Genomic DNA, 12,555 nt, shown 5'->3' on the forward strand with positions numbered 1-12,555 from the left:
AGAGAGTGTGTAACTTCCTGGGGGTCAATTTGACCCCATAGTCACCTGAAAATCCCTTTTTAAAATTCTTAATCATACATTCCAAAACAGTTGGTTTTGAGGAATTTTCCCCCATCCTGGTATTCTAGATAAATCCTTCCCAATGTACGGTGTTGCAGGACAAACACAAGGGAAGATGTCACTTCGTCTGCCTGGCCGCTCCCCTCATGGGGATTTAGATGCCTCTTAGCATTGGCAGGTTAGTATAAACCCCTGACTCGGATGAGGCCTCTGCGAACCTGATTCTGCCTTGAACTGTATGAGGTCATCGCGGAATTGCAGGGTAGGACCCACTCAGGCTCCGTAGCTGAGACCGTGGAGCACGGGCACTCACGCACACATTCAAACAGATTGCAGACTTCCACCCAGGACTTCCCTGTGCTATGCAGAGACTGTGTCACCTGGGAGGTCATCAAGCTCCCCTTCTGCCTCTAGGCCGGGCCTGAATTCGGTCCTGGGTGCCTGGGGACACTTACCAGGTCCGATGTCCCATCCTGGCAGAATTTTCTGATTCCCCCTGGAGTCCATCCGAGTGCAGTGGGGGCGGACTATGGCCAGCCCAGCAAGGGTCAGAGTCCAGTGAAGTCACCAGCGGTGCGCCTTCTTTTCTGTCACAGGGGCCCTCGAAGAGTGGCCTGTCTGCTGGCCACCGACAACGGTGGCTCAGGGGGCTAGTGCAGCTGTTGGCTTCCCGGCCAATGCTCCAAAATGTTACAGCAAGTACACCACGCCCAGGAAGAGACAAGCCACACGCACTCGGGGAATCAGGAAAGACTGTGCACCGGTGCCGGCCCAGTGGAGTCACCTCCAAAGACTGAGTCCCGAACCTTGGCATTGGCTGGCCTCCTTTTATGGCTGGGATGGGATGGGAGGGGGTCCAAGAGAAAAAAGAAAAAGGGGAGGGGGCGTTTATCAGTGGTGCTACTTGGGTAGTTAGTGGAGGCAGGAGGCAAACAAGGTTACAGAAGCCAAGAGCATGCAAGGGGAGTATCCGGCCTTGGACATCTGGCTGGTACCTCTTATCTTGCTTTTACCAGCTTTTCTTCTCAGCCATGGACGTATCAAAGAGGAACTGTTACACAAATGCCCCAGAGCTGCATCCTCATTTTCATCTCTTGAGATTTGGCCAAGTGCAGAAGGTCCTAACACATTTGTAACACTAGGGCATGCTTCTGTTATATGGCTTGTAGTTCACAGAGATCACACTAGATTGAAAGTGGTTTTGTTTTACTTTGAGCTCAAAGTTTATATGTGATAAGACATGAAACAATTTGGTATTCCAGTACTTCATTCGTCTTTAGACCAGAGTTTTCATTGTATAGATCTCAAAACATGAGTGGGTCAAAATGAGCATTATTATTATTATTATTTCTTTTTTTAAGAAATAGAATAGAGTAGGGGGCACCTGGGTAGCTCAGTCGTTAAGTGCCTGACTTCAGCTCAGGTCATGATCTCACGGTCTGTGGGTTTGAGCCCCACATTAGGCTCTGTGCTGACAGCTCAGAGCCTGAAGCCTGTTTGAGATTCTTTGTCTCCTTCTCTCTCTGCCCCTCCCCTGCTCATGCTCTCTTTTTCCCTCAAAATTAAACATTAAATTTTTTTTAATTAAAAAATTTTAAAAATTACAAAATAAAGAAATAGAATAAAAGAAAATAGAAAGTATCAGAAAATGTTATGTGTGGGAAAAGTAAGGAATGTTTTGCGAATCTTTTTTTTCAGTGGTACGTGTATGTGGGCCGGGTTGTGATGTAAAATTAATTCCTTGAGATTGTGGTGAAAACATTTTGAAAATCACTTTTTACTTTTATGAAGAAGAAGCTATGGCATTACTATAGACTGACACCGATCATCTCTAAGAAATATCTGAGTAATAGACCAGGACAAATGTCTAGTCCAACGTTGTCTCATTTTAGTTTTCTGTCTAAAGACCTGGGCAAAATTTCTAGGCCAATATATGGTTGTTGGTATTTGTTATCCTGGTCATATGGTTTAGTTGTTGATCTGTTTGACCCTTAGAAACTTCCTAGAAGGCTAAATTCTATAACAGTCTCATGAAATTATAAACTTTGTGACATAATGTCATTATTGGGTTTTTTGCATTTTATATTTTTACTTTTCCTTCTTTATGATTATGAACATTGATTATTTTAATATAGCAATTTAAATGCCCATATATTTTAGGAATCCATGATTCTAATATCTTCTGAAACTATTGGCAGTGGCCATTTTCCATTGCATTTATAATTAAATCTGATTTGTAATAAATGATATCCCATGGGGCGCCTGTGTGGCTCAGTCAGTTAAGTGTCTGACTTGGGCTCAGGTCATGATCTTGCAGTTCATGGGTTTGAGCCCCACATCGGGCTGTGTGCTGACAGCTTGGAGGCTGCAGCCTGCTTTGGATTCTGTGTCTCCCTCTCTCTCTGCTCCTCCCCTGCTCATGCTCTGTCTCTCTCTATCTCTCAAAAATGAATAAATGTTAAAAAAAATTTTTTTTAAATGATATCCCAATTCAGTTGTAAATTTGTATATATTCTTGTTTTTCATCTTTCCTTACCAGATGTTGTTCACCATACTAAATGCTATTTCTATTCCCCCAAATGTTACATTTATCCACTCATTTATTTATATATCGGTAATCAAGCAAATGTTCATTCCTTGGATGAAGCTGTAATGTCTATCTTAAAGATATGTTTTGTGAATAACTCTCTCCCCATCACCACCTGTACCTACCAGCTTAACATCAAGGTTGTTTTTGTCACTCCTTTAATTTGATAAGTTTCAAAATACCTCCAAGTCCTAAAGTACATCCATTACCACGCTTTGAATTATGAATGAAATGTCCAACATTCTCTATTTCATTAGGGTAAGGCATTTTAGACAACTGGTCTTTGCTTAAGATTGAGATATGTCCTGCCTGCTAATCACCTTTAACACTTTTGTTTCAATTAATGGTCTTTAATGTCATGGAGATCACACCTGTAATGGGATGAAATATAAGTCATTAGCCAGAAAAGTCCAGCATGGGGATCAAGAACTTGGAACGTAAAGAGTGCCTTCCAGGGCTGAGTAGATGTAGCTAGGGGGCAGGACAGGAAAAACCAAAATAGAAGGAAGGAATCTAAACAAGAAGATAGTTTGTATTATCAGCATAATTTGTCTTCTTAGTTCAGATTTTCCCTAGTACTCAATGCTGATGTTACAGATTATATCCTCTGAATCAATAGGACTTTTTGGAAATACATATTTTCTGGGCACCTGGGTGGCTAAGTCGCTTGAGCATCTGACTTTGGCTCCGGTCACGATCCCTCAGTTCATGAGTTCGAGCCCCATGTTGGGCTCTGTGCTGACAGTTCACAGCCTGGAGCCTGCTTTGGATTCTGTCTCCCTCTCTCTCTGCCCCTCCCCCGCCCTCTCAAAAATAAACTTTAAAAAGTTTTCAAAAAAACAAATACATTTTTTCTCTCTTTCTAAAAAGAGGTGGGGGAGCGCCTGGGTGGCTCAGTTAGTTAAGTGTCCAACTTTTGATTTCGGCTCAAGCCATGATCTCAGTCGTGAGATCCAGCTCTGTGTGGGGCTCCATGCTGAGCCTGGAGGCTGCTTATGATTCGGTCTCTCTCTCAAAGAAAAAAAGAAAGAAAGAAAGAAAGGAAAAGAAAAAAAAAGAAAAGAAAGGAAAAGAAAAGAAAAGAAAAGAAAAGAAAAGAAAAGAAAAGAAAAGAAAAGAAAAGAAAAGAAAAGAAAAGAAAAGATAAGATGTATTTTCAGGCCCCATGCCAGAGCTACTGAATCAGAATCTTTGGGGTAGGGGACCAGTTATCTATGTTTTAGCAACCTCTGCAGAGGATTCTTATGCATGCTAAAGTTTGAGTACCACAGCTAGGGGAAACATTGACAAATGGACCTCATGGTAATAATGGTATTGAAGAAAACTGTATTTTAGAAGTAATTTTACACTTTCCTGAGCATTTAGCTAGATGGATGTCTTGGAGTATTTGTTGTTGAAAAAATAATAATAATGTTACCATTTGCCAAAACTAGTCAAGGAAAACATATAAGAGATTAAAGGTGAGATATATTCAATAGTAGATCAAGCAGAAAAATGAAACAAATGGCCTTTTGTTGTGTGAAAGTTTTCTTTACATTTGCTTTTGTAGAATACTAATTCAGTGCTGACACTAAGAGCTGATTATATATTTGTTCTGTAATTCTAGGAGAGCATTTGCATTGAAATACCTCTCTCTAATCCAAAAAAGAGAATTATTCACTTAGATGTGCAGTTATCAAATGCTGCTCTTAATGGACTCAAGAAACTTCAGCTGTATCCACTAGAATGTACTAAGTATGTGGCACGGTATTCGCCAGCAACTCCGGGCTGTAGAGATGAAAGGTATGGTGGGAGTGTAGCGTTATATTTTATTGTCGATCCTCTGAAATTAAGCCTTCAAAATTATTTTAAGTGACTTGTTCAAGTCTCCTCATATAAAAGATGACAGAGCTGAGATGCCGGCCCGGTTTTATTGATTTTTTTATTTAGTTAGTTTTTTTTCTGGTTCTACTTGTAGACAGTCACAGGTTCTGTCTCTGTTTCCCCCGAAGGTGAGCACACGCAGACTATAAGGGAAGCTCTCCAGAGTTGCATGTCACTTGGTAGCCTTCGCATGAAAATATGCATGCGTTCTATTCAACAAACTAAGTTGGCTTTAATCACAGAAAGCAGGACTTCGCTTGTTATAGCTCTTGCAAGACATTTGAGTTCATTAAACATTTTTCATTCATTCAACAGGCATTTATTAAACAGATATTAATGATGATACTGTTTTTCTGAATAATAAAGTGATTTTCTCACCAAAAATGAAAATTTTTTAATATATCTACAACAAGAGTAGAATTTGTCACAGAACAGTTGTCAAATATTGTACTTGAAACCACCTATTTAGGATTTTTGTCTGCCAGGTTTATGACACAAACTAAAGTCACTGACAAGGTTTTGTGTGTTTTTCTCCACCAGCATTGTTTTTCAACCTAATGTGGCTCTGGAGTTTTGGTATTTACTGAGATTAACTACTGAATTACCAAAACCAACCACAATACCAGAAGTACAATGTGACCTTGGCAAGTAAGTTCCATTTAATAGATAAAATTATTTCATGTAAAGAAAAAAGTTTTTCTAAAATAATATTGTTATAATCCACTTGATCTTTTTTGATAAGACATAAATATATTTTCAGTTATTGATTTTCTTTTCCAGGGAAGGTTTGATATTGAAACTACCCCATGGAAAGAAAGAAAAACAAATCACTACCCCTTATGTGAAAGAAAAACAAATCAGGGCTTAGTATAGAGAGGCCTTTATTCAAAATGATTATTGCAAGGGAAAGAAAGGAACTATTGAAATAGTTGGAGAATGCTGATCTCAGAAATCTGCAAGCATCTCACAATCAAACAGTAAAAGGTAAAGGTGGGACAAGAAGAGTTAAGCAGAGTCTTTGGAGGGAAAACTGGACATAGAAAGGAAAATGACTGGTGGGGACAGATAGGAAAGGGAGCAATGCTGTGGTAAGCCAATTCCCAGGAGAAGCAGAGAAAGGAGGCATGTTGCACTTTTTTTGTGCTTGCTCAGGCTTGGGAAAGCAGAGCTCAGGGGCCCTTGGGAAAGATAGAAGGCCGACTGAAGTTTGGTCAAAGCAAAGCAGAGGGTAAGTAGTGGGCAGTGGAGAATACTTGGTCACTTGGCTAATAGTGCGTGCCCTTGAGATATGACCATTTATATTTACATAGTTGAGTTCCTATTACGTGTCTGGCACCAGTTTCAATGCTGGTACATAGGGGTAACCAAGTCACTATTCCTACCTTTAAAGAGCATGCACACTAGTGGGCAAATCAGTACCTGTTTGTTAATTTCTCTCCCTTAGTACACCAGAAGAATGTTGATTTCTCCCAGTGCCAGATCTGTTAGCCAAATAAATCTGTAGCAAGTGATTTGTTGAGGAAGTGATCTCAGTGAGAAAAATCAGTAAGAGAATATGGGAAGCAGGATAAGAAAAGGGAGGAAGTAAGCAAGCTCGTGATTGCAGGTACAGTCCCAGACTTTATCTGATCCTGCAGACAGCTCTGGAGCATAAATGACATCTCAGAGTTTGTCCTGATGCCAAGATGCTGAGCTTTTGAACTCCCCAAACTAGTCACTATAGGCTTCCTTGGGAAGAGGTATAAACTCCCAGGCACTTCTACTATCTGTATACTTGAGGAGACAGCAGGGCCCAAGGGAATCATCTGAAGGTCTCAGATGGAAGACGAACAGCGACATATAGAGGTTGGAGTCTGGGGCTAGAGAACTGGTGAAGATCTTCTAGGGGAACTGGGTAGGGCAGCAGCAGTGTCTACTTCAAGTTATTAACAAATGTCTTTCTAGTTGTATATTTTTTCTCGTTTTAAAAATATATTAATGTATGAAAACCATATGTGTATATAACAAATCGAATACACTTATGTGAAAACGTTTAGCTCAACCAGTTTTACAATCATGTGGGGTTTTTTTTCATTCCACTAAAAGGTGCTCACCTTTTCTCTTTCTTTTTAAGTTCTTGTTACTTTTGTACATGGTTTTCTAAAGCATATTTCTTTTGATCCAAGTTGTACTGTGTATAATTGAAAATTACATATTATTAAAACATGTTTGATAATAACTATTTTGTGAGCCAGCCTTATTATGGATCCTTATCCTCTTTGGAAGTTTGTCTGGCCATTAATTGTACTCAGTGTCTTTAAAATGTTTTGGGGCACCTGGATGGCGCAGTCGGTTAAGCGTCCGACTTCAGCCAGGTCACGATCTCACGGTCCGTGAGTTCGAGCCCCGCGTCAGGCTCTGGGGCTCTGATGGCTCGGAGCCTGGAGCCTGTTTCCGATTCTGTGTCTCCCTCTCTCTCTGCCCCTCCCCCGTTCATGCTCTGTCTCTCTCTGTCCCAAAAAAATAAATAAAAAACGTTGAAAAAAAAAAATTTAAAAAAAAAATGTTTTAATGCTATAAATTGGCGTGGCTCTATTTTCATACATTTTTCTAGGTGGTTGGGGTTCCTTTCAATATGGAAACACATGATTTTCAGTTTCTGGAAGTCTCAAATTATGCTCTCTATTTTGTCTCTTCCTAAAACAGCCATGTTTTAGTTTTAGAACTTGGGGGCTATTTTAATTTTCTTATATTTTGGCCTTTTTTACCAACATTTGTGCTTTTGTATTAAGTTAGATTTATTTGAATTTATCTTCCAATCTTTCTGTTGAATTTTCAGGTCAGCTGTCAACATCCAAGACCATTTTTGTTGTTGTTTGGATGTTTGATTTATGCGGGTTTTTTTTATTATAATGTTCTGTTCCTATTTCGTGTTGGTAATATTTTTTGTGATATAGTTGAGATATGAATGGTCATTTTAAGAGGTCATGGTCTTTTTCTTTAATTATAAATTATGTACTCCTTTTTTCCTATTCAAAACTTCCTCTGATGCTTGTTTCACTCATATTTGAATGATATTCAGGACTTATTGACCCATTCATGTTGTTCTATGTATGATTCTTCATTTATTTTTGTTCCTGCAAAAAAAAAAATCCTTCTTATTGTTAATAGACTTTTGTGTTTTTTTCCCCCGGTTTGGTATATTATGAAACGTGTTGTATGTAACATTGTATATGCTTTTGTTGCATATTTATGCCCATTTTTCTTGGGTACAAACATAGGAATGCAATATCACTTTAATGTAGTGGTTAATGACAGAGTTCAGAATTGGTTGTATTTATTTACACTCCCACCGGCCGTACATGAATTGTAATTGCTTCACATTCTCAAGTACGTGGGTATGGTAAGACTAATTTTGACCATTCTGATGTGTATAAAGTGGCTCATCAATATACCTTTCATTTACATTTCCTTCATGACTAATGAGGTTGAGTATCTGCCATGTATTTATTGACCATTTTGATATAGGCTTTTTTGAAGTGCCTGTTCATGTCCCTTCACCATTTTTCTGTTAGTTTGTATTTTCCTTTATATCTTTATAAGTCTTTATATATATTAGATACAAACCTTTGTGGGTTATATATGTTGCAAATATTCCTTCTTGTCTTGTGAGTTTCCCTTTCAGTCCCTTAATAGAGTCTTTTAACAAAATTAAATTCTTAATTTTAATGTCGTTTCTCTACCTTTTTGTTTTCTCCTGTTCTTCCATACTCCAATGTCATTAAGAACTTCACTGTTCTTTCTAGAAAAATATATTGTCTCGACCTCTTATATTTATATGTACAATCTACCTGGAATTGATATCTGTATGTGATGTGAGAGGAATATCAGTTAGGAGGTCATTACACTAATTCAGGACCAAGGTGATAGCGGCTTGGGCCAGAGTATTACCAGTGAATGTGGAGAGAAGTGTTCAGTTATGGGTTATTTTTTAAATTGGAGCTAATTACTACTATTTGAGGCATAAGGAAAACAGCAGGGCATGGATGACACTAAAGGTTTTGACCTGACCAACTGGAACTAAAGATGTGACATTAACTGAGATAGAGGAGACTATAAGAAGAGCTGGTGTGAGGGTAGGTAACAAGAGCTCAGTTTGGGACCTGTAAATTAGAGACTTCTGTTAAATATCTGAATGATGAGCATGAAGTTTGCTAAAAAGCCTCCAGTGCAGTGGAAATATTCATATTGGAGATACACTATGTAGTTCCTAGGTTTGTATCAAGTGTAAGCAAAGATGAGTGGAGTTAGTATGACTCTGCACTTCTATTTTGAAAATTTTTTTAATCTTTATTTATTTTGAGGGGGTGAGGGGCAGAGAGAGAGGGAGACAGAGAATCTGAAACAGGCTCCATCCACGCTGTCAGCACAGAGCCCAACGTGGGTGAACCATGAAATCATGACCTGAAATTGGGACCTGAGCTGAAGGCCGTCCAAAACCAAGAGTCTGAGGCTTAACCCACTGGTCCACCCAGGCGCCCCAGGACTCTGCACTTATAAGTCAGAGAAAGCTTTAATTTATTGTTTGCCTTACAGATGATTATTAATGAATTTCAGAATGACAGGTAGTGATCACTTACTAATTAATTTGCAGAATTAAATTAATGAAATTAATTGAATTTAGTCACCTCAGGAACCTTTACATATTGGAGGCATTTTTTGTTTTATTATTTTATAGAAAGTTCATTCTTCTCCGTGGTTCACAATAGTTTCTCATCCCCAGCATTTGGCACTTTTTTTTTTTAAGTGTCTTTTTATTTTAAAAGAGGTTAAGACTCATAAGAAGTCAAAAAAATAATGCAGAGTTCACATGTACACTTCATTCTGGAAATGGTTTTTAAGGTGCTACCACTTGGTTCACATTAAAATTACCTTCTCGTTGGGGCACCTGGTGGCTCAGTCACTTAAGCATCTGGCTTGGTTTTGGCTCACGTCATGATCTCAAAGTTCATGAGCTTGAGTCCTGCATCAGGCTCTCTGCTGACAGCATGGAGCCTGCTTGAGATTCTCTGTCTTCCTCTGTCTCTGCCCCTTCCCCACTCACACTCTCACTCAAAAATAAATAAATCAGCATTTAAGAAAATTACCTTCTTGTTTTTCATTGATTTGACAGGTAATATTATTTTAGTTTTCCCTTGTTATTCTGTATTAACAAGTTTGAAACCATCTTGATAACAAAATATTTTATTATGAGGAATATGGAACCCAAGGAAAAACTATAACAACGTTTTAACTCAAGAAATTTAATTCTGTCCCTAAATAATATGTGCATCAACAATCCTCAGTATATTGGGGTGCCTGGGTGACTCAGTCGGTTAAGTGTCCGACTTCAGTTCAAGTCATGATCTCACAGTTCCTGAGTTCGAGCCTCGCGTTGGGCTCTGTGCTGACAGCTCAGAGCCTGGAACCTGCTTTGGGGATTCTCTGTCTCCCCCTCTCTGCCCCTCTCCTGCTCGCACTCTGTCTCTCTCTCTCTCAAAAATAAATAAGCACTAAAAAAAAAAAAAAAACCAATCCTCAGTATACACATTTATAATTATAAACTTCATTTCTCATTATTGGGAAAACTAGCAATTAAAAAAAGGTTTATTAGATTCAGTTCCTTTGAAAACATTTTTCTGGATGAACAATGAATCAAGTACCTCTTTAGTTTACATATTTGCCCCTTGGTCCACTGGCAATCACAGGCTACATACACCTCTCTTACTTTTTGCACCTTTGCCCATTTCAGATGTCATCAAGTTATATTAATCTTTGCAGTGAAATTGATGTTAATTCCCACAAGACTATTTTTCACTGTTTTAGATTCCACGTATAAATGAGATCACACTGCATTCGTCTTTCTCTGTCTGACTTATTTCACTTTGCATAATGTCCTCTAGGATCATCCATGTTGTCACAAATGTCAGGATTTCCTTCTTTTTTATGTTTGGATAATATTCCATTGTATATATCACATTTTATTTATCTGTTCCTCTGTGGAAGAACATTTAGGTTATTTCCATATCTTGGCTATTGTGAATAATGCTGCAATTAACATGGAAATGCAGATATCTTTTTAAGATACTGATTTAATTTATTTTGGAAATATAGTCCAAAGTGGTATTTTTGGATCATATAGTAGTTTTATTTTTTAATTTTTTGAGAACCCTCCCCATTGTTTGCCATAGTGGCTGTACCAGTTTACATTCCCATCATCAGTGGACCACTATTCCATTTTCTCTACATCCTTGCCTACGCATACTATTTTTTTTTTTTTTTTTTTTTTTTGGGACAGAGAGAGACAGAGCATGAACGGGGGAGGGGCAGAGAGAGAGGGAGACACAGAATCGGAAACAGGCTCCAGGCTCCGAGCCATCAGCCCAGAGCCTGACGCGGGGCTCGAACTCACGGACCGCGAGATCGTGACCTGGCTGAAGTCGGACGCTTAACCGACTGCGCCACCCAGGCGCCCCCATACTATTTTTTTTTTAATAACAGCCATCCTAACAGGTTTGAGGTGGTATCCCAGTGTGGTTTGATTTGCATTTTTGCAAGATGACAATTTTCATGCTATACATCAAAAGGTATTAAAAATGATAGTGGGGTAAGAATTATGAACGCTCTTGATTATTCTTTGCTTTTAGCATAAATATCAGCCACATTTCTGGGGGGAGGGCATTTACTCATCATTAGTCTGGATCTTTTCAATGTAATGGACGGAACTTTGTGAATTTTTTACTCTTTGTTATTATGTGTAGACTATGTTAACTTTTTTGGCTGAATTTAACAGTTATAAAATAATGAGTAAATATTGCTCCTAAAACTGGGATATATTCCAATACCCAGCCAGGGTGGAATAACATTTGGTCTCAAAAATAGAAAATCAGGGACTAATTTAGCAAAATGTCATTAGTTCATATATGATTATTCTTATCTTGAAACTCACACAAGTTATTATGTTAGTTTTCTAGGCCTGTCATAACAAGTACCACCCGCTGGGTAGATTAAAACAACATAAATGTATTGTCTCACAGTTCTGGAAGCTAGAAATTTGAATTCAGGGTTTTCAGCAGGACCATGTTCCCCCTGAAACCAATAAGAGAGAATCCTTCTTTCATCTGTGGCTTCTGGCATTTACCAGAAATCTTTGGTATTCCTTGATGTAGGGGCGCATCACTGTAATCTCCACCTCCATTGCTATATGGCCATTTTCTCATGTGTCTTCACATTATCTTCTTATAAGGACACCAGTCATAGTGGATTAAGGGCCACCCTACTCCAGTATGATCACATTTTACCTAATTATACCTGCAGTGACCCTATTTCCAGATCAGGTCACATTCTGAGTGAGAGTGTGAACCCACATTCTGAGGGAGTGAGAACTTAAATATATCTTTTTTGGGTATGCAGTTCAACCCATTAATAGTCATCAAGTTTATAAAATTATCATTGAACAAGTTTACTGGCTTTGTGTCTCCTCCCAGGTGCATGGCTCAGATGATTTCTTTAGTAAATCCCACACACGAAACCTTAGAATTGCAAGCAACAAACAGTAATCCTGAAAATTTTGTCTTGGATGTTCACGGATCGGTGGTAAGTATATTTGGAAAGCCAAGTTACCTACCACTACTAGAGCATTTTCCAATACTGAGTTTGGGACACCATGGAATATTAGCATTTGATTTATTCATAAGGTTTTAAGTGCTTAAAATTTAAAAATAGAATGTATATACATATATATCCCCCCTAATTTTAATTTATCAAAAAAACCCAATATCGTGTCCATCTAAAATTTTAAAATTCTCTATGCTAGAGTCATAGTCATGATCACTGAACTCTAAATAAACTGGTTGTGCTTTATTTTTGACCATTTTAGGAATCAGATTTGGAAATAATTTCCTAGTAGTATGATTTTGACTCAGCAGTCCTGTGTTTCCAGGGTCCCCAGGAGGCAGCCTTCCAGCCCTTCTTGAGTTCCTGCCCACCTCCCCTCCCCCACTGGTAAACAGTGTGAACAGCTCTTA

General features: G+C 38.6%; 1 protein-coding gene across 1 annotated transcript in view; it reads left to right on the forward strand.

The window, feature by feature from the left end:
* CFAP47 (cilia and flagella associated protein 47) overlaps positions 1-12,555 on the forward strand; it is a 540,470-nt gene that overhangs the window by 413,952 nt on the left and 113,963 nt on the right. Inside the window, exons 54-56 of the mRNA XM_058712583.1 lie at positions 4,254-4,429; positions 5,051-5,158; positions 12,016-12,124. Coding sequence (XP_058568566.1) covers positions 4,254-4,429; positions 5,051-5,158; positions 12,016-12,124 — 393 coding nt within the window. The remainder of the gene's footprint in view (positions 1-4,253; positions 4,430-5,050; positions 5,159-12,015; positions 12,125-12,555) is intronic.

The sequence above is a fragment of the Neofelis nebulosa genome, chromosome X, assembly GCF_028018385.1.
Source record: "Neofelis nebulosa isolate mNeoNeb1 chromosome X, mNeoNeb1.pri, whole genome shotgun sequence".
NCBI classification, from domain to species: Eukaryota; Metazoa; Chordata; class Mammalia; order Carnivora; family Felidae; genus Neofelis; species Neofelis nebulosa.